This window comes from Dipodomys spectabilis, unplaced genomic scaffold, assembly GCF_019054845.1.
Source record: "Dipodomys spectabilis isolate Male_0828 unplaced genomic scaffold, ASM1905484v1 ptg000178l, whole genome shotgun sequence".
NCBI classification, from domain to species: domain Eukaryota; kingdom Metazoa; phylum Chordata; class Mammalia; order Rodentia; family Heteromyidae; genus Dipodomys; species Dipodomys spectabilis.
Window position 1 is genome coordinate 2,615,416 of NW_024870855.1, and position 21,424 is coordinate 2,636,839.

A 21,424-nucleotide genomic window follows, 5' to 3' on the forward strand; every position below is an offset into this window, starting at 1 on the left:
CACATCTCAGTATATAAGAATTAGGAAAAGGGGCTGGGAAGTTGGCTCAGTGGTAGAGCGCTTGCCTTGCATGCCTGAGGCCCTGGGTTCGATTCCTCAGCACCACATAAGCAAAAAGAAAAAAGCCGGAAGTGGTGCTGTGGCTCAAGTGGTAGAGTGCTAGCCTTGAGCTGAAGAGCTGAGGGACAGCACCCAGGCCCAGAGTTGAGGCCCCATGACCGGACCCCCCAAAAAAAAATTAGGAAAAATATTTTATCTCAATGACAAATATGTTAGTAGATTAAAATAAGAATTTGTATGCTACAGACAGTGGATAACAAGTCATCTGTAGTAGATGCAATGGCAATACACAATTTTATTGATCTCAAATACATTTTTTCTTTTTTCTTTTCAGGTAAGGCATAGGTTTATTCATCCTTCTGGCTGACACCTGGCCATCTTGACCCTCGGTGGGGGGTGGGGGAGGAGGAGGAGAAAGACCTGGGAAAGAGCTAGAAAAAGCACTAAATTTTTTCTTATAAAAGCTCTACGAAAAGATTGTAAATTGTGGTACATATTTGCTGCTTATAATCCAATAAAACTGGAAATTCCCGATAAATGGCTGAACCAAAATATCCACTTAAAAGGATACTTCTTTCTCAATGATCTTTGAAGACAAAATAAGGAAAGCTATCTGAAAGCTCCTCACAGGAGAAAGGAAACATTTCTCTTTACAACGAAACATTGTATCTTCAGCTTTGTTTCCCCTCTCATCACATCCAGCACTGATGCTGTTAGGTCATTCATTTGGGCAGTGATTCCATTAGGAAGTTGGGTTGAGTATTCTATTCTTGCATCTGATAGAATTTACCATTTCATGAAATGTAGCTTTCATGCAAAATCTGAACTCCACTGTATGGTCATGGATATGAAAGCTTATATTTTGACCGTCTTAGGTTTCAACAGTCTGCAAGGATATCTGGAATGACAGTGTGTATCTCAGTTGTATAAGGTTGAAGATCTCAGGCTCCTGAGACACTGAAATTGCAGATGTGAGTCACAAGCACCTGGCAGGTAATTTACAGTAGAGGATTGAAACAACATTAAGTGCATTAACCTCTATTGATCTCTTGCTGGGCTCCTTTGCTACTGCTCTGTGGAGGAGTCTAGAAGCATAGTCCCCACTTTCCTTCCTGGTCATGTGTGTCTGCTTGGCCAGATGGAATTTTGTTCACTGGAACTCTGGTATTGTAAACACAAAGGGGAAGTGCTCTTGCCATGGCTTTCTTCAACTGTGTAATGGAGAAGAGATAATATATCTTCTTCCTGTAACTGGCATAAGAGCTCAGGAGGGCAACTATTGAAGAATTACTTGAACTCAAAGAAATGATGAGTCAAGAGGGTTTATATTCCCTTAGGAAACTGAGTGGCTCTGGCATTTGACTGATGTGCTTTCTGTGATCTGTATCTTCTCCTTTACATGTTTCCCTGGGTTTCCCTTTATCAGTGTGCTTATAGTTTTAGGCAGGTACTTGCTTTGGAAGAACTGTGATTTTGGTCTGACTACGTTTAGCTCTTCTTGCAGCTCAGCAGTGTCTCCCTCCCTGAAGCACTGCCCTGGGTCTGGTGTGGCCTCATTTGATTTCCCCCCAGGGTCCTGCATGGTGACTCCAGTCCCTCCCAGCAGGTTGAGGTGGATTCCCTGCCTGCACAGAAGCCAGCAGCTTCCCACACAGATGATGGCTGTTGCAAAGGAGACATTTCAACACTCAGATTTCCAGGCGTGTGGAACAGTTCATGAGAACACCTGACTGAAAGCCTAGCCCCTAGAGGGACCTGCTCTTGCTCATTCTGCAGGAAAAAAATGAGCTCAAAGCCTGAAAGGATTTCTTCTTAGAACAGAATATGCAGAAGTCTCTGCCATTAAGGAAGGCAAAGAAAAGCACCCACCAAAACCTTGCTCTTGTAAAGAAATGGTTTTAACACGCTATTAGTGTTTCCACATAGGTTTTTAATCTAAATGACCTGACATTTGAGTCTTTGTGCATTGTGCAACGCATTTCCCATAACTCATTGGAGAATATGATTTTCTCTGGTTGGGGTGCACGCATCTTGGCTGAAGAAAGGACAGCCTAGGATACAGCCCCATGCCCAGCTCTCCGGGAGGGCTGGGGGCTCAGGAACGGCAAGATTCCCTCATATTCTGTCATCTTTGCCATGCAGATGTTTGGGGCCGACTGAAATAATCGGTTGCAGTGTGAAGAAGGCTTGGGTGAGCAGCCCAAGTGCATGCTGGGTGCATGGCTGCCATTCCCACCGCTGAGCTGCTCATTTGTCTCCAACTGGGAACTGCCATTGTTGCTGAGCTCTCTTGTCAAAGCCTGGCAACTGAATGGAGGGACTGCCTTAATTCCAGGGCTTCCCTGAACCACAGGGCTGTCCCACACCCACTGCCCCCTGGGCTTGAGGCAGCCTTCCTTACTGTTCATTTTCAAGGAGCCATATGCCCAATCCTCTGAGGACCACCGTGGGACCCCAATGAAGGAAGTGAGCTGGGCAGAGCTCAGGCCACACCACCCAAAGGCTTGTGTGGCAGGTGGTGGGATGGCAGCCCCAGCTCATCAGGCTGCCTGTCCCACCACCCAGACCCTGGGGAGTCCCTGGCCCCTGGGCCAATGTACTTACTTTCCTGAGCGCTTCCTCAGGGGAGGGCTCCTCTTGTTGTTCCTGCTCAGGACAAGTACCCGGCGGGGAGGCTCCAGCTCCCTGGATAGCTTGGAGCTAAGACAAGAAGTAGCTGGTTGGACAGCAGGCTCCACTCTGGGGGTTCCCTCCCAGGGGCCCTGGGGACTCAGGAGCTCATACACCCTTCCTTCAACAGGTCTGGTGGGAGGCTGACTCAGACAACAGGCTCTCATGGACTGGTGCTGGGGATTCCCATGTTTGTTGCCCCCACTGCCTACCCCAGCTCACCTTTCCAACTCATTTAGGCGGTTCATGTTGTTAAACCAAGATACGAAGTTCATGTCAGGAACCACCTGGAGCTCCTGACATGAGCCCTTTAGTTCCTTCATTAGTGCCATCACCTTGAATTCCTGGTTGAGAGAAAGGACACAGTGGTGATGGACCTGGACCAGGGCAAGGTAGGCCAGGCAGCTGACTTCGGGTCTTCACTTGGCTTCACTCTTGTCTCTCCCCAACACACTCGCCTTTCTCTACTGAGATCCAGTGCCCAACCCCAGCACGCTGTCCTAGATCCCCAGCTCAAGGCCCCATCTCCTGACCTCTGGAGGACAAGTGATGTGACCATCCACATCAGAGGGAAGGAAGGACCTAAGGGACCCGCACAGCTGGCTGCCTGCAGAGGAAGGTGTCATTTTCTCACCTCTCGTCTTCTTTTTACATTCAGCCAAGAGCCCTGCAAAGCAAAGAATATGTGCTAAGAAAATGCTGTTTCCACTTGGCGCCCTACCAAGTCCTTCCAGCAGAGGGCAGGCTGGGTGCACAGCTGGACTAGGATTGCTCTCAGTCTAGGGCAGGGAGGCCTAGGTCCTGAGGACAGGGAGCTCACTGCTCAACTCTCTGTGCACATGGCAGAGACTTGAGGCTTCCAGTGACAAGGCCATGCTATTCACACATGCTATGTCAGCTTGAGCACCTGCTGTCACACTGCCACCCTTGCTCACCACCCTCTGAGACATGGCCCCATGTCATCAGCAGCACTGAGGTCTGAGGGCATAGGGCATCACAAGTAGGATTGCTGTGGTGCTTGGCACTCTGGGGCTGGGGAGGACGTGGGCTCTTGCTGGAGGTCAAGGGGCAGGGAGAGGCTCTTTGTCCCCAATCTGCTTTCCCAGGGCTGGGGCCCTGTTCACTCACATCCTTGGAATCTTGGTCTTTGTGCAGTGAGGCCAGGTGTGTGAGGACGGTGCCCAGGTAAGGGACTGTGCCCTCGGGATAGTCCTGTGGCATTGGGTGCAGAAAGATCAGAAGAGTCCTGTTAAGCTCCTCGCAAGAACCCGACTTACCCCAGTCCCATGGAGCCATCTATCTAGCAGAACTTGGGGCAAGACAGGCTCATTCCTCAATGATCCACCCTCTACCCCATACCAAAGAGACAGCCCTGCATGGGGAAATCTATCTAGGTCTGGGCCCCTCCAGGGCTGGCACTTGACACACGGGCAAGGTCTGTGGCCCTGCCCTTCACCTGCTCCTCTACTCTTGTGCAGGCCTTAGTGGTGTGGCTGCAACTCATTGCTGCAACATGCCATCTGAGCAGAGGCCAGGTGTGATGGGGCATTAAGGGAGTGGGCCAACAGGTCGGTTGGGTTGGGGGACCCCCCTCAACTACTCCTTCTAGAAAGCCCCTGGCCTCAGGCATGCACACTCACCAATTGTTGAGGCTTCTTGCAGCCTCTCTTGAGTTTCTTCCAGAAGCTCTTGTATCTGGACTCTCGCCCCTGGCAGCAGTTAGCATGGATGTAGAACATACTCCTTCTCTAACCATTCAACCCTCCAAAGTCCCCTCTTGCCGCAAATGTGGTGTGACAGCCATGGCTTGGGCCCTAGGATCTCAGGCTCCCTGTGACCATCAGCACTGTATCCCTGGGCAGGCCAGAGCATATGCCAAGGCCTGTCTCCATGGTGGATGTGGCCATTTGCATCCCCTAAAAGATGTTTCTGGGGCTGCTTGATCTGAAGGGACATCTTGACCTCACATGACTGGCTAGGCTTCCCTCCTGGGACGGGAAGGCCACCCAGAAATAGAGCCAGGGCATGGCTTGGGCGTGCCAGGCTGGCGGGGTGTAGAGAGGCAGCCTCAACACAGGCCACACTCAGGAGGAAGCTTGACAGGAAATCTTAGCAGCAACCTTGACAACCCAACCCTGTCACTTTCTCCACCCTCCTCAGACACCCAGGTGGCCTCCTCCACTCACTCCACGGGGTCCCCAGGGACCTCCTGTTCCCCATACAATCTGTCCCCCACCCAAGCCCACGACGGATGCTTCTCCTAGCTATGTTGGATATGCTCCTTGAATTCCATCAGAGAGAAAATTTCCCTCGCCTCCGTCCGAGGGTCAAATCTTATTCCGGGGCTCATACAACCTTGTACACTTGCTCCTGGCAGTGTATCCTCCTCAGCTCCTGATAGACAGCTACTCTCTCCCTGGACGATGGGCAGAGACAAGGTGACAGATGGGAGAGGAAGGGAGAGGAGGAGTGTGAATGGATTTCCCATTTTGAGGCAGGACTTTATGCTAATGGGCACAGGGCTGTGCAGGGAGAGCCACTGTGACCCTTAGGTCACATGGTTAGGAACAAAGTCTTGAGGGGAAACCTCCAGCTCCACCCCAATTCCCAGAGTGGTTTTGCTTGGAAGAGTACTGCACAGACTGGTGTAGCTGTGATGTCTCTGAAGGAAAACGTCCCCAAGGGCCTTGTGCAATGTATGGCAGAAGAGGAATCCCAACCTAGCAGGCAAATCCTAGGCAAGGCCATAGAGCTGTGGTCTCTGCCATGGGGCACTGCCATTGGGCTCCCAGGAGATGGACGCTAAGCTGAGGAAGCAAGGGTTGCCCAGGAGAAAGGTGCACCCACCTGCAAACCAATCTCCACGTCTTCTTCAGGCCTTGGAGCTGGCTGCTCTGCAGAGCACACACGATTGCAAATAAGGTGGAGATATTTTTTCGTAGGTGGCACTCCTAGGAGTGAAGAATGGGTGAGGAGAGCTGTGGAGGAAACTCCTGGGCTCCCCTGCTTGGCCTGGGGCTGGGCCTTTGTTACTAGGCTGAACTGGGACAGCTTGGGGGAGGGGAATGGCAGTGGAAGCAGGGCAGGAATGCACACAGCCCAAGTGAGGGCAGAGTAGGAGGAGGGCTTTAAGGCTAGGCAGTGGCTGTGAGTGAGCAGGCAGCCACTTGGTGGGAGTGCAAAAGGGAAGAAGGGTCCCTGGGCCCCTCCTGCTCATACCAGAGCCACCTCTATCCAGTGCTGCACCACTTGGGCTCTCTCTGCTGCCTCCATGCTGTGGTCCCCGAGGCACGTGGTGATCACACAACTGGAGACCTGCTCACAGTGCTCCAGTATGGGAAGCAGAGTGGGTGCCAGGCGCTCCAGACACTCCTCCTGGTCAGCTTGTACATACACGTAACTCAAAAGGTGGTAAGGGATGAGTCTTTTGAACAGTTTCTGAAAAGATGAAATGAATGGTCAGCATGACTCTGCCCTGAGGCAGGTGTGGCAGTGGAGGTGCAAAGGAAAGCCCGCACGCCCAGCCCTGCCAAGCTACTTACGACGGCCATGATGGAGAACTGATCTGCCTTCTCTTCGGGCAGCCAATCTAGCACTCGAGCTGTCTCCTCATCACTGTCTAACTCCAGCATGGACATCCGGGCTGGCCCCCTGGAGGAAATCTGCACATCCTCCATCTCCACACACTCCCAGGGAGCCGGGTCTATTTCCGCAGGCCTGTCTGCCTCGCTAGCTGGTGGGCGAGCAGGCTCTTGCTCCGCAGCACAGGTCAGAGCACCATCGGCGTCTTCAGCCACTGGCGGCTCATAGTATTTGTCAGAATAAGTAACTGGAGGAATGTCCCCTCCTACGCCTGTGTCAGCTTCCAGCTGCACAGATGGGACGGGTGCTACATCCCGGCTGGGCGGCAGAGGCTCCTGTACGGGTGGCTCTGGCTGCTCAGCAACAGACTCAAGGCAGTCAGCCTCTCCAGCAAGCGGGCAACACTGCACTTGCTCCCCAGATGGACCGAGAGACTCCCCTTGCTCCCCAGATGGACCGAGAGACTCCACTTGCTCCCCAGACGGACACAGAGACTCCACTTGCTCCCCAGATGGACCGAGAACAGACTCCAGGCTTTCATCTCCTGGAGCCTCTAGCTCTGGCCCTGAGCTGCTCACTACAATAGGTTTGGAGGGCTCTGGTTGAACTGCAGATGCGTCTCCTTCTTGGGCGGGTTGCAGAATTGGGTCACACTGGCCTTCAGGCAGCTGGGCTTCTGGAGTGGGCACTGGCATACCCTCATCACTGGCATGTATTGGTGCATCAATGGCTGGCTCTAGAGCCATTGCTACCACTGGGCTAAGTGCCCCTGGCACTGAGGGATCAGCCACTCTTTCTTCATTTGAGTATTGCAGGTCAAGATCCAGACTTGGTGCTGGAGATGGTGCAAGGCTGTGGGCCATTGGCTGACCTGCAGGTGGATTGATCTCTTCGGTCACAGTTGACGGAGGTGAGGCAGAACATCCGTCTGCATGGGGTTCTTGTTGGAGCTCCACTGCAGCTCCTGGAGCTGAGGGGGCCTCTGAGGCTACAGCTAGTTCCAGCTCTGACTGACATGGTAGTACTGCTTCTACGCAGGGTGTTGGATCCAGTGGGTGTACAGTGGTTTCCTCATAAAGCCTGGCAGTTGGTGGAACAGCTGCAAGAAAAGATCCCCTACAGCACTGCCTTCCCCTCAGTCATTCCTACGGCCACGAGACCCCTGCCTGCTGAGAAGCCCTAGTCCCTGGACTCCACCCCAGGAAGCCCTGCCAGGACAGGTTTCATGCCAAGGCATCCAGGTTCCCTGGCTGTCCTGTTGATGGCCCCATGGTAGCATGGGAGCTGCCTTCAGGTGGACAAAGCTTGGAATCCCACACCTGTTCTCTCCTTTGCCAGCCCATGCTACTCACCCTCCAGCTCTGGCTTCTTGAGAAGCATGTGCTCCAGCTGGCTGAGCAGAAGGCGGGCCTGCTGTTCCTCAACAGAGCCAGGCATATTGAGGTGTAGATATGTTACCAGGTGTTGCAGGCAGGACGTGTCCGGTGCTCCAGTGAAGTCTTCTGGGTACTCCCTCATCCAGGAGCCCAGTATGAAGGAGAAGGCTCTAGGTGCAGAGGGAGAAGCAGCAGAGTCAGAGGCTGGGCCTACCCTCCTTTCAGACCCCCTCAAACACAGGTGTATGAATTGGGCTCCTGGGCCTGCCCATGCCCATAGCCCACAACGGGCCTGGTCACCTGGCTGCACTACACACATTGTCTACACGAGCGATGCGACAAGACCTACATCACAGATGAAACCATCCCACCCACACCCACCGCCTGGTGTCCCTGGGCATGCTCCCCAAACTGTCATCTCTGGGGTGCTTTGTCCTGTTGCTTGTTATCTCCAGAACCCAGAATCTCCTCACTTGGGCAGCCTCTAGTGGCCTCCTGTTCACATAGAGCCAGGTGTCAACAGTCTTGTCCTGACTCTCAACCCAAACAGCACATCCTGGCCCTTGAGCACTCACTGAGGCCCCTGGAATCTCAGGGGATTGTCCATGATGGTGCAGTGTCGCCCTCCCCGTTCTGTGTGGTCCTGAGGATTCCCAGGGCAGGCAAATGGGACTGGGTTGGTCACATGCCAGAGGCTTCTCCCACCCTCCATAGGCACACAACAAGCACACACAATCTCTGCAGGGACACATTTCTACCTGGACTTGAGCCTTCCCCTCAGGAATCTCAATTTCCCTTTGCCCAGGCCTCCCAAAGCCAGCTCTTTGCAACCACCCCTAAGACACATGCCCTCCCTCCTCCCCCAGACACACTCACCGCTGCAGGTGCTCCTGCGCGCCTGCCTTCTCCTCCTCATATTCAAGGAAATGACTGTATCTAGGGGACACCATGAGAATGTCAAACATACTGTGTCTGCACATGATGTCTACAGTCCCAGTGGTCTCTCTGAGCACAGGATGGAGCTCAGGATGACAAGGATTTCCCTGTTCTTTCACTGAGTGGTGTCAAGCGTCTGGAAATGCATCCCCACACAAGATGATGAGCCCATTAGCTTCCTCCCCCACACACACCTCAATGGGCATGGGGTCTCTCAGTGTTTCCCCTGGGCTTCCTAGTGAGGTTCAGGTAGGTCAAGATGCCCAGATGGAACATCAACCACCACTGTCAATTTGGAAAATGCTTTTCTTGAGGTCTTATTCATAGGAGGCCTCGATGTAGAGAGGAGTTCTTCATGAGAGAGGGGCTTCTCCCAGCTCCGCCCACATCCCTGCGCTCCCTAGTGTGTAAGGTCATGATGTGGACAGGCCTGTTCAGGACCCATCCCACCCCTCCAGCCTCAGGCAGTGAGGATGTTGCTCCTAGCATGCCAGTAGTCAGGATCCAAGCAGATCCTTACTGGTGCAGCACATGCCAAGGCCTAGCCAATGGACCCATCCCTAGGATCAGAGGTGGCACTTACCTGTTGAACAGCAGGTTCAACACGTGATGGGCAGTCGTGAAAGTGCGGTATGTCCCCAGAAACACTGGGACAAACACAGCATCTCCGAAGAGCAGGGCAGGCACTAAGTGGTCTACTAGCTTCTCCACTTTGCCTCCCTGCAGGTATCCTGCTTTGCAGGGATCAGGAAGGGTGGGGGCTAAAACCCACTCTAACTGCTGTGAAGAAATGAGACACAGTTCAAACATAGAAACAGCAGCACACTGGGAAAAGGCTCAGGGCCATACAATGAAAATAACCTGGGGACACACACACACACACACACACACACACACACACAAACTCATGTATTTACACCCCACTCAAGAATGTAAACACATGGCATCTGAGGCTGCCAGAAGGTAGTAGGTTAGGGGACTCGCCCTCCCTCCACACCCTCCTTCTTCCTTGATTCACCCGTGGGATACATGGTGTAGATCTTCTCAGGCGACTGGGACAAGGGATGACCCAGCGTCTTCGAACAATATCGAACTCGCTTTGTGGCGCTGTTCTGTGGAATAGCGGGCAACAGCAGGAGAACATCCTGCTGTCCCTCCGCTTTCCATACAGCTCAGCTGGTTCAGCTGATAACCAGCACCAACTCCTGCTGGCCCTTTGTGACATCATCTCTGGAGATAACATCATCAATGAAGGGAAGTCCCCTCTTCTGAACTCAGCCTCAGACCAGACCTCTGCAAATGTCCCCTGGGTGCTAGCTGGGCCCCATGGCAGGGCAGGAGCCAAACTAGACACACTCCACATACACAACCAACTGTCCTCTGTCTAGTTAATGTCATGGTTATGAGGACACACTTAATGAGTTCCCACCAGATCCCTCCTACCAGTTTAAATGTCTCCTCATGTACAAGTGCCTGTGCTTGCCTGCCTCCCCCAGTCACCCATTCATTCCTAGTGCTTCCACCCAGCACCTGCTTGAGCATATTATACACTGAATAAGACCCAGTATCTATCCAATGCTTGGGAACCCTACAGCTGGTGTCAGTCATTTTCACTGCACTCTTGTAGAGATTCAGTCCCTGCACATGGTGTCTAGACAGAGAATAAACTGCAAACCACTTGTCCTTGCCTAGGCCTCTCTTTCCTGTAGTAGGAGCTTCCAGGAGAAGGATACCAAGTTCAAGGAGGATAACTAGGCAAGAGATTCTATCTCAAATCCATGCAAGCCAACAATGAACGACAAAGAAAAAGGAAAGGCAACATCTGAGCTCTATGTGGGGGTGAGCATTTCACAAGTGCACACACAGATGAGGTCTTCTCTATTTGGAAGCCTACCAATGAGAGACTCCCTTGTTCAACACACCTATTGAGAGAGGTACACACATGACCTCACATGGACACATAGACACAGATTCATCCACACAGGCACGGTGGCACACGTCTGTGTTCATTCATATGGGTCCTCACATGCGCATACTGGAGCTCTACCTGCCACAAGGTCTGTGTGCGAATGAGAGGGTGGGTGAGATGGGAAGCTGAAAAGAATGGGGAGTTTGTTCAGTGTCCTGTATCCTCAGCTCTCTACTCTTCTGGAGAGTCAGAGAGTGTGGCAGCCTGGGATCCAAGAGAATTTGAGGCCAATCTCTGGGCTCATTTGGTGGGCTGATGGAGTGACCAGTGTGGGCATGGAGAGCCAGTGATTTCTGCACCATGTTCACTGAGGTAGAGGTGGAAAGGGCACAAAGGGATCGGGCTACCAGAGTGGATTGGGCACCACTCAGCTCCTAGGGCTGAGAATATTCGGCTGCCACTGCGCATGGGAAGAGGAGTTAGAGTGAGAGCAGCCTGGACGTGGAGTTTGTTGATGTGGAGAAAAGTGGAGATGGGAGGCCTTCACTTTTCAAGCAACAGGGAAGTGGACAGGCGCCTCCGCCACGGGGATCCTGGCAGGGGAGGGAGAACCTTGGCATCCTTTGCCTCTAGATTCCTAGGTGTGCCCTTCCCTGTCTGCTCCTTCCCTAGGTCCACCATCTCCCTTGCTCAAGATGTCACAGTCAGGGCTGAGAAGGTGGCTCAGTGGTACAGTGCTTGCCTTGCATGCCTGAGTCCCTGGGTTCGAATCCTCAGGACCACATAAGCAGAAAAAGCCAGAAGTGACGCTATGGCTCAATTTGTAGAGCACTAGCCTTTAGCTGAAGGGCTGAGGTACAGCACAGAGGCCAAGTTCAGGCCCCATGACTGAAAACAAAAATGTCACAGTCAGTGCCCAAGACTCTGATGATGGCAACTTATGCTCACTGGCATGGTTCGTGCATGCAGGGCCAAGGAGGTCTATGCATTCAGCCTGACTGGGAGCCATGGTGGGGGCTTTTTCATGGGAAACAGAGGCCAGGGTTTCCTGCTCTAAAGCCACCCAACAGAAGCCCTTGAGGTAACCCTCCAATGTGGTTTCCACCTCCATCACCAGGACCATGTTACTGGTCCTGCCGACCATGGCGCTGATCCTGCCATCTATCCTGACGACACAGTCCCTGACTCCTGCCTGCTCTGAGGAAGTGACCACTGTGTGAGGGCTGCAGGTAGAATCCAGGCCTATGACACTGATTTGATATATCTGTGCTTATTATTTTATACCATTATAGACTTAACCATTTTTAATTTCCAAAGGCTAATATACCAGTGACAATTGTCCACCTCTTAGGATAGTGGGGAAGAACTAATGGAACCAGAAGTATGGCACAATCAATTCAGCTCCACCATGGTATGGACTTTCTTTGTACACAACTCCAAATCTCACTCCCACGATTGGTAGCGGCATACTCATCCTCTTTCTCCAACATGTTTAATGGTAAGAATGGAAGCAAACAGCCAAGAACATCCAACTGTGATGTGGTGCTGGTGGTACCCACTGCTTCTTCTCCTACTGCTCCAAGCAGCAGCACCTCTGCACCACCTCTGCCAGCACCAGGCAGTGCAGGATGAGCTTCCTTTCTGCAGCCAGTTCCTTCTAAAGACCTGGCCCCAGAGCTTCTGCACAAACAGATTTGACTCTTTCTGGAACCTGTTCTTGCTGACACCTCCACTTGGTACATTCTCCAGGGATCCAGATTTGAAATGGAACCTTCAACGTCTGTTTCTTTGAAGACAGGCCCTTTCTCCTCAAGCCAGGTTAGCAGATTGTAAAAAGACAGGAGAAGCCTCACTTTAGACAGCGCATGGTGGGGAGCAGGTGGGGAGGCTGGCCCACCTTCTTCAGACATGGCCTCACTGTGCACTCAGCTTCCTTGCAGCTGTGGCTCAATGTGGCAGCTCAGTGACAGCCAGATGTCCATCACGCCACAGGCCATCGGCATTCTTAGTGCTCTTCTCATCACATTCTCATGACTCTCTCAACCTAAACATGCCAGAAAATACCAACAATTGGGTCCAAAGCAGACAGGGTCCTCTGTTTCCCTTCTGTTTCCCACTGAAGCTCCCATCAGAGCTCCTGAAAACCTACAAAGTATGTAAAACGCCACTTCTCCAAATTGTGACCCCTTTCTCTGGGTTGTTTCTCTTCCGATAGCAGGGAAGAGCTACGATGTCTGCCTGTGCAACAGTGAGGACATTTTCCTGGGTAAATTCTGTCCTAAAGGAAGGGTCTGGTTCATTCATAACCTGAGTATGTATGGCAACTGATGCTACCCAGTCCACTGGAGCCAGGCCTGGGCTCACTGAGGGGGTTCCTCTTTGACATCACTCAGGAATATTTACAAATGCAACTACTCACCAACCAGGGCACTGGCAATTCATTCTTCTCTTTGCAGGAAGCCACATCCACACCTGTGTCAGCATGTCAGCACATGCTTTGTAGGCATGGCCAAGGTGGCGATTCTGGAGCAAGTCCTGAAGAACCAGACAGGGCCCGTGCCTCCTTCCACAGCATCCTGAGGACCTGAATACAGGTGCTTTTGTCACTACTTCTAAATTGGATATCTGCATGAGTGGGTCTTGAACAAACTGAATACATACTTTGACAAAATTTAAACACAGCCAATAAATTAGTAAGGACTATGGTATGTGAGGACTGTGAGAAGATGCAGACAGTACCATGTGTGGTCTATACTTGTTTCTGTGTGCTTCCCGCATGGCTGGGGAGAATGCACACAGTGTGAGGACCGCAGAAAGGCAACTGGAGTGAGGACTGAAAATCCCTGGATCAGTTACTAGTTGAATAGGAAATGTTGCCTTGGTCCTTTGCTTGTGGACTTAGCTGGGGAGGTGCTGGGAACTTAGCAGTTGGGACCTAGTGCAATAGATCACTGGTTAAGTGTCTGTCCTGCCCCTTCCTGTACTGTGCAGCCTGCTTTGGCTGCATGAGAGAAGCAGCCTCTGCCATTGCTCACTGCTGATGAGATGATGTCTGACTTACCACAAGCCTCTCACAACCAAGCCTGGACTGAAGAGGCCGGAAGCAAGCCAAAACACTCCTTTCCTCCTTGAAACAGTTTCTCTCCGTCACTTGTTGTAGACAAGGAAAGTCTAACAACATCCTTGCGAAGTTTCTTGACTTCTGTGCCTCAGTTGCCCCTTCAAGGAGTCAGTATACAGACTGAGACAGAAAACACTTGTAAAAGGCCAGACCGTTCCGGAGCAGGTTAATATATAAGGATTCCACTTCGGAGCATTTACCCAAATGATCACAAACAAAACCATACGAAGGCTACCAGCACAAATATGTTTATCGCAACATTATTCACCATCGCTGAGATATGGAACCAACCCAGATGTCCCTCAGTAGATGAATTGATCAAGAAAATGTGATATATATAAATATATATGTATATACATATATACATATTTAAAATGGAATTCTATGCTTCCATCAGAAAGAATGACACTAACCATTAGTTAGGAAATGGAAAGACTTGGAAAAATCATATTCACTGAAGCAAGCCAGACCCAAAGAAATATAGGCCCCATCGTTTCCCTCATATGCAATACTTAATATACATCTAGCATTATTTTGTCAGATGAGCAGAAAAGCTCAACAGCTATATACATATGACCATAGAAGATGATGCTAGGTGAAATGAACCCCAAGATATGGACCCAAGAGGTCTTCCTTTATTGTAGTTTTTAATGCACTATGTGATTATTTGGTTTCCTTTGTATGTTCTTCCCCCTATGGTATATCCCCTGTTTGTCACTCTACTTGATTTTGGTACCCTGAATCTTTTTTTTTTCACCTGTACCCTGAATCTTCTATATACATTTGTATAATTTGGGGAGGGGAAGGGAAATAACAAATCGCTGAAACAAGGACACAGGATGACCCATTGCAACAATGATACTCATAGGACAGTATATTGGAAATGAAATTTACAACTTTCCTTCTGGGGAGGACTGAGGGAGGTGGGGATGGCAAGGGATAGTGAGAGAAGAAGGGCAGGGGTAACAATGCTCGACAAGAAATGTACTCATTGCCTTACTCATATAACTGTAACCCCTCTGCACAGCATCTTTATAATAAAATAAACAAAATAAAATATAAAAAAGAATTGAAAAGGCCAGGCCATGCTACTCATGAGACATTGCCTCCTACTGCATTTGTATAGCAGGGATTGGAGGGATGACCCCTGCTTTTCCAGGCAATTCGTGTGTGTGTGTGTGTGTGTGTGTGTGTGTGTGTGTGTGTGTGTGTGTGTGTGTGTGAGTGTGTGTGTGTGTGCGTGTGTGTGTGTGTGTGTGTGAGAGAGTGTGTGTGTGTCATGGGGCTTGAACTCTGGGAGTGGGCACTATCCCTCAGCAATTCATCTCAAGGCGAGCACTCTACCACTTGAGTCACATGCCAATTCCGGTTTTCTGAGAGTCAAGGGGTGTCCTGCCCAGGATTGGCTTTGAACCTCGATCCTCAGATCTCAGCCTCCTGGGTAGCTAGGATTACAGGTGTTAGCCACCGATGCCCGGCTTTTTCTAGGCATTTTATGGGCTACTATCATAATCAGCCTGTGTCCTCATTCACTCAACTATACTATCTGAAAGTAACTTAAGGAATTCTGTCCCAAGACAACAGTTATCAGTAGCTAAAAGGTGTGATGATAAGGTCCAGACAGATGCCATGTTTGAGCTCAAATATCTCCTTCTAGCAGAATGGGATAAGCTGGAGGGAGAAAGAAAATAACTGGAAACATGTGAAAGCACTCCTCCAAGGCACCATCAGAAGCCAGGAGTGTAGTCATTGGCTATGACAGCTAAAAGACATTGGATGTAAATAAACTTTAGGTAATATAAACAGTCTGATCTATCTCAGAATGTTTATCATGCCTTCAGATGTGAGGCAGTGAAGAATGGCAACATGTTTCTCACACCTCCATTTCTTCATCAGTAAAGCTACGTGAAGGGAGCTGGGAGCAGGGGTGCAGGCCTAGAGTCCCAGTTACTGGGAAGGCCGAGGTTATGAGGATCACTTGAGCCAACTACATCAGGATCCTCCTAGGAAATGCAGAGAGAGGCCAATCTCTAAATTGAGTATGCAAATAAAGAAGTATACAGTAAAGATTCTAGTACTTGACCTCCGCAACATGCTTCAATTCTATAAGCAACTATTCACTTACTGGACAATGGAGGCAACACAAGTGGGACTACTTTCTAGTCTTTGCAAGCTGTCAGCTCTGCTGCACCTGGACAACTGGCTGTGTCCCTTGGGGTTTTCTCTGTTGTCACCCTTACATATAGTGGACACAGCCTGAAGTCTCCTTCTCATAGGTTTCTCATGACTTACATCTGTCCTTGGTCTCTAGGTACACAGTGATTTACATATACTGCTCCTCTTCTTGCTCTGCCAAAGTAGCAGACACCAGGAAATGCTTACCCAAGAAGGATACCAGCCAGGTCAGGCAAGAGATGCCACTAAATGCAGGAAAGCCAAACTGCTCTTCGTCCATTGGCCAGCTGTGGGCAATCACAAATGCTGTGAGGACTAGGAAGAAGAGAATGCCTGACAAAGAGCAGGACCCAGGTACATGGGAGAGCGCATGGACACAGGGACTTTGCCTTACCAGGCAGCCAAATGTAGCCTCAAATAAGAAAGCTTCTTGTAGGTTTGAACTTCAATTTTGCTAGTAAAATGAGACATGCTTCTGGCAATAGCACACAATTCAGCTAAACAGTATGATGAAAAGATCTAGGCTTTAAATATAGGAAGTTTACATGTACTTAGGTAGACAGCTACCCTCCACCCCCCCAAAAAAAAACGCCTCTACAATAAATGATTTAAAGTCACCCACAATCCAGGCACAGTAGAGCAAACCGTAATACAAGCTACTTGGGACATGGACACTGGAGGAGTGTGGTTCAAGACCAGCAGTCTGGACAAAAGTTACTGAGGTTCTATATCAAAGTCTATATCAAAGTATAAGGGCCTGTGGTCCCAGTACTCACAGGCAGGACTAGGAAGGTCACTGACTGCATCTGGCACCGGGTAAATGTTCAGGACCCTCTGACAAACAAACTAAAGCCAAAGGTGCTGAGGCATAGCTCATGTGTAGCAGGTAGAGAGTCCTGAGTTATTTGCCACTGCCACCAATAATGTTAAAGTCTTCTGGCAAGAGGAGAACAACCATGGTCTGCTAAGCTCCTGAAATCCAGATTCTTATCAACTCCATGTGAAATGGCGCACATCATGAAAATGGAAATAGAGAAAACAGCAACACTGGTCAGCTAGTTCAAGAGCATCAAGTTGATGGAGTGCTAAATATTCCCTTCTCTCTTCACAAAACCACACTCTGGAGAGTGTATGCACTAGAATTTCTGCCTGATTATGAAGCTGACTGCTCATCTTCGTCCTTAGCCCAAATCTTAAACAAAACCTAAACTTAAGACTTCATATACGTTATATTAAATTTGTCAATCATTTCTTATGATTCTGACATTAACACTTAAAACAATGAGCGTGTTCTAGAGAATGACATATACAAGTTGTAGCTGGGTGCTGGCAGCTCATGTCTAGAATCAGCTGCAATCTGGAATCGTGGTGTGAAGTCCATTGGGTCAGGAAAGCCTGTGACGCTCATGTTCATGAACCACAGAAAGCCAGAAATGGAGCTGTGGCACATGGTTGGAGTGCTAGCCCTGTGAGGAAAAGCTAAGGGAGAGCACACAGACCCTGAGTTCAAGCCCCAGCCTTGACACACAGAAAAATTCTAAGGAAGCACACAGAAAAATTCATGGAGGCACTAGGACCTAAATGAAGCATCAAACTTAGAAGCAAAATCAGCTCCCTCCAGGCTGCTCACTATCTTCTGAAGTTCATCTCCTCTGAACACCTTACAGAACAGCTCCTACCACCTCCTGCCACAAACTGAATCTAACCTGGTCCTGGCTGGTATGTGAGCTCAATGCCTGTGACCTTCTATTGCTTTACCTGTTCTGAAGGTAATAATTACCAACTTTACATGGCTATTATGTGAGTTTCTGACACATATTGTTATCCTCCTTGTCATAAGTCTCCTATATCATTTTCAAACATCTGGACAATGATATTCCATTGTTTTGAAACTCATGAGGAGATAAAGCATCTTATCACCCATTGAAGTCCAGGATCCTAAAGATTTTCCTTCTCTAATAAAAGCCACTCAGATGGTCCTGATACCCATATGAGCATTCATCCAACCACAAGAGCAGGTATCTCTAACAGGGTCCTTTTCTCCTATTCTTGCTCAAAGAATGACTACCATACAATAAATGATCCAATGTACAATACATGAAATACTGTGCACCCAGCCAATGTTCCTCTAACTTCCCAGACAAGGAAAGGAGCTGAGTGTTCAATGAGTCTACAGACTAAAACTGACCTGTGAAGAGAAGGGACCCTTTGAGCAGTTCTTTCCCCAGGACTTCTCTTTGCAGGATTGCAAATTCCTCCATCAAGAGTTCTCTGTGTTCTTCCTGTATGACTTTTCCTGTCATGACAAAAATCGGTTACACAAGCCAGTTTGAAGTACTGGGTACAGGTGCACATCTTGAGAGGCTGTGTCAGCCTCAGGACAGGACAGGATACGTGTCCCTTAGAAATATTTCTCTTAGCAAGGTCCCAGTGTCTCACTACTGTAATCCAAGCTACTCTGCGATCCTTGGACTGGCACAGAAACAAGTACTATCCTGGCCAGGTGTCTAGGCTCTCCCCACACCTCCTCCCATGTGCCAGCTGAAGGAGACTCCAGGTGGAAGCTCAAAACAAATAAAACTCTAAGAAAGCACGACGGTAGCCACCTGTCTCCAAAGACACCATGAAACTTCAGAAGTGTCTGAGAGCCCACAAGGGGTTAATCTGGGTTCTGGAAAGGATTCAGTTACACACACACACACACACACACACACACACACACACACACATCTATGACCTGAACAGGAAGGAGTTAGGCAAACTAGAGGAAGGGAGATAATGTGTGACTCTATTAAAACTGAAGGAACCATGATTTATCAAATGATCATGTCTTCAGGATCACTGAGAAACATTATTTAAATTGTTGTACAAGTAAGATGTTAACAGTTTTTGATGTGTGGTGGAATTTTCATATCAAGATGTGATGTTTCCCTGTATGTAAAACAAACGGGCTCACAGGTTGTTTGAGTTACACAAATTATCTAGAATAAAATAGAACACAGAGCCAGGCACCAGTGGCTCACAACTATAATTCTAGCTACTCAGGAAGCTGAGATCTGAAGATCAAGGTTCAAAGTCAGCCCAGATAGTAAAGCCCAGGTAGTATAGTTCTGTCCAATTAACTACTAAAAATAGTCAGAAGTGGAGCTGTGGCTCCAGTGGTAGAGTGCTAGCCTTGAGCAAAAGAAGCTCAGAGACAGTGCCTTCCCCCTGAGTTCAAGCCACAGGAATGGCACAAAAAGAAAAAAGGATCACAATGCTACTCTGTTCACAATGTGTTCTTTTATTTCACATCTTTGGAAAAGTACCAAGCAATCACACTTGCCTGTGTGTTGGGGAAACGGGAATCATATGGGACAGGCCCCCTGGGACTCAATGTCAGGCTCCTTCACTGGAATTAGGGAGTCAGGAAGATACAGTTATTGGTGTGATGGTAGTGAAAACACAAGACTGGCTGAATCACAGCCCAATAATGTCTTGCAATACCAGAAGCTTTACAAAGGACGAGCAAGTATCCAACGGCCCTCCAGGGCCAGTACACATGTTACTCCATATTACGACATCATGACCTAGCTGGTCCCAACAGCTGGCCTCTGGGAGGCTGCACTCAAGAGGGCTAACCTCCAGAGCATCAGGCAAAATGTGCTAGGGAACCCATCCCTATAAGGACAAAGCCAATACTTACTGCTCCTTATCAGTCGTTCCCAGTTGACTGCAGCCACAGGCAGAAGCAGGAAAGGCAGTGCCAGCTGCAGAGATGAGATACCTCTTGGCCTCAGACGTATTTGCAGCCTGCGATGAGGACCCTGTAAGCCACGTAGTGCATTAGAGTCGGTTCCATCGTTTTGCAAACATTTGACCTCCCTCCCTGAGATCTAGATCCTGTGTCAAACACAAGGAAGATCACAAATATGGGAAACAAGCTTGTTCTTGGGGTAAAAAATACTGATGGCCAGGGGGAAATCTGTGCTGTTGAAGTGTCATCATTTTCTCTCCTTGTAATTTTCCACCTTTGCTGCCTGTACCAACACTTCTACTACTGGATGAGATGCTGAACTCAGTAGGCTAGAACAACAAGGGGCAGAGGAGGTTAAATGTAACCTCCTTAGGAAAGAAAAGAAAAAGTAGTAAGGAAATAAGGAAACAGTCTCATTCTTGGTTTTGGCATCTCTAAGAGGTAATGTTGAGTGGATGGTCTCAAAGGTCCTCCCAATATGATAACATGACTCACTAGTCATCAGCAAAAAGGAAGGTAGAATACAATAAAAATGCCAGGTTCACCCTTCCAATGAGAAAAGCACAAAGAATATAACAATACCATGCATCAACAAAAATATGGCATAAGCCAGATACTGGTGGCTTGTGCCTGTAATCCCAGCTACTCAGGAGGCTGATCTGAGGTAGCAGGGTTTCCCAGTGAGCCTAAGCAGGATAGTTCATGAGTCTTTGATGACTAATTAACCATCAAAAAGCCAGAAGTGGAGGTATGGCTTAAGTGACAGAACACAAACCTTGAGTGTAAAAGCCAAGAGAGAGTTTAAGGTCCCAAGTTCAAGGCCCAGTATCAGAATACACATGCGCACAAAAACACATGGAATGACCAAGATCACATACACAATGCTAAATGAAGTGTAAATTAGCATAACCTGTGTGGAGAACAATTCACTTACTAGAATAAAGTTGAACAAATTCAACAGGGCCTTTATTCAGAGTCCAGGATAACCCGTTTGGGTTAAATACATAAAAATATGAATTACAGAATGCTTCTTTCGGTGGAATTAAAAACAATTTCCATGTCTAGCAGTGTATAAGGGAAGTACACAATGCACTTGGGTGGTCTAACAGCTTAGTCTTCTTTGCATTGCTAAAACAAATACTTGAGGTGAATCAGCTTATACAGAAGAAAGGTATTATTTCAGTTTAGTTTTAGAGGTTCCAGTTCAGGGTCATTTGGCCCTTTGCTTTCAAGTCTGTGGCAAGGAGTACCACCATAGTGGGAGTATACACATCATAGCCAAGGAGAGAAAAAGACAAGGGCCCAAGATCCCAGGATCCACTTCAAGAGCAAGCCGCTCCCCCTGCCCCACCGTTGACCTACCTTCCCTTCCATCAGGCTCTTCCTCCTGAAGGTTCCACTTCTCTTTCCTAGTGCCTCTGACTTGTCACTTGGCCTTTCACACATGAGCCTTATACAACATTCCAGATACAAACTCTAGTATACAATTCACAGCAGTTAAAGGGATAAAGAGTACTTATATAGCTCCTCGTTATGTTTTTGCAAAGAACAGATAAAATAAGATGTTGATCAATATATAGATCATTCCTGAGAATCAGAAAAGAAAACAAAGAAGAGAAAAGAAAAACAAAAGGGGGAAAAAAAAGACTTTAAAAACCAAGTAATTGGGCTGGGAAGGTGGCTCAGTGGTAGAGCCCTTGCCTTGCATGCCTAAGGCCCTAGGTTCGATTCCTCAGCACCACAGAAGCAAAAAGAAAAAAGCCGGAAGTGGTGCTGTGGCTCAAGTGGTAGAGCGCTAGCCTTGAGCTGAAGAGCTGAGGGACAGCGCCCAGGCCCAGAGTTCAGGCCCCACAACCGGA

General features: G+C 49.0%; 1 protein-coding gene across 4 annotated transcripts; it reads right to left on the reverse strand.

The window, feature by feature from the left end:
• Positions 1-1,969: 1,969 nt before the first annotated feature.
• Positions 1,970-21,013, reverse strand: LOC122120746 (ral guanine nucleotide dissociation stimulator-like). 4 transcript variants are annotated; one of them, XM_042694974.1, is made up of 18 exons: positions 20,928-21,013; positions 19,515-19,635; positions 13,595-13,752; positions 12,953-13,117; positions 12,431-12,577; positions 9,208-9,404; positions 8,565-8,624; positions 7,665-7,858; positions 6,273-7,411; positions 5,950-6,168; positions 5,578-5,681; positions 5,086-5,146; positions 4,371-4,439; positions 3,859-3,942; positions 3,365-3,397; positions 2,953-3,074; positions 2,665-2,760; positions 1,970-2,367 (listed from the first exon to the last, which is right to left on the reverse strand). In XM_042694974.1, exons 8-18 carry the CDS (start codon positions 7,828-7,830, stop codon positions 2,112-2,114), a joined length of 2,349 nt encoding a protein of 782 aa, XP_042550908.1. In that variant the 5' UTR covers positions 7,831-7,858; positions 8,565-8,624; positions 9,208-9,404; positions 12,431-12,577; positions 12,953-13,117; positions 13,595-13,752; positions 19,515-19,635; positions 20,928-21,013; the 3' UTR covers positions 1,970-2,111. The 4 variants fall into 4 exon arrangements, with proteins under 4 accessions (XP_042550908.1, XP_042550909.1, XP_042550910.1 ...); XM_042694975.1 differs by lacking the exons at positions 19,515-19,635; positions 20,928-21,013 and adding exons at positions 16,037-16,116; positions 18,018-18,105; XM_042694976.1 differs by lacking the exons at positions 19,515-19,635; positions 20,928-21,013 and adding an exon at positions 16,037-16,049 and having other exon boundaries at positions 13,595-13,774.
• Between the last annotated feature and the right edge of the window lie 411 nt (positions 21,014-21,424).

Excerpts from the sequence above, each read along its gene's own strand:
- LOC122120746 (XM_042694974.1), bottom strand. The coding sequence starts at position 7,830 with ATGAGGGAGTACCCAGAAGACTTCACTGGAGCACCGGACACGTCCTGC. Across the intron at positions 4,440-5,085 it reads GCCAGGAGCAAGTGTACAAG|GGGCGAGAGTCCAGATACAA; the intron begins GTTGTATGAGCC and ends AACTGCTGCCAG. Across the intron at positions 2,368-2,664 it reads CTGAGGAAGCGCTCAGGAAA|TTGCCAGGCTTTGACAAGAG; the intron begins GTAAGTACATTG and ends CCCTCCATTCAG.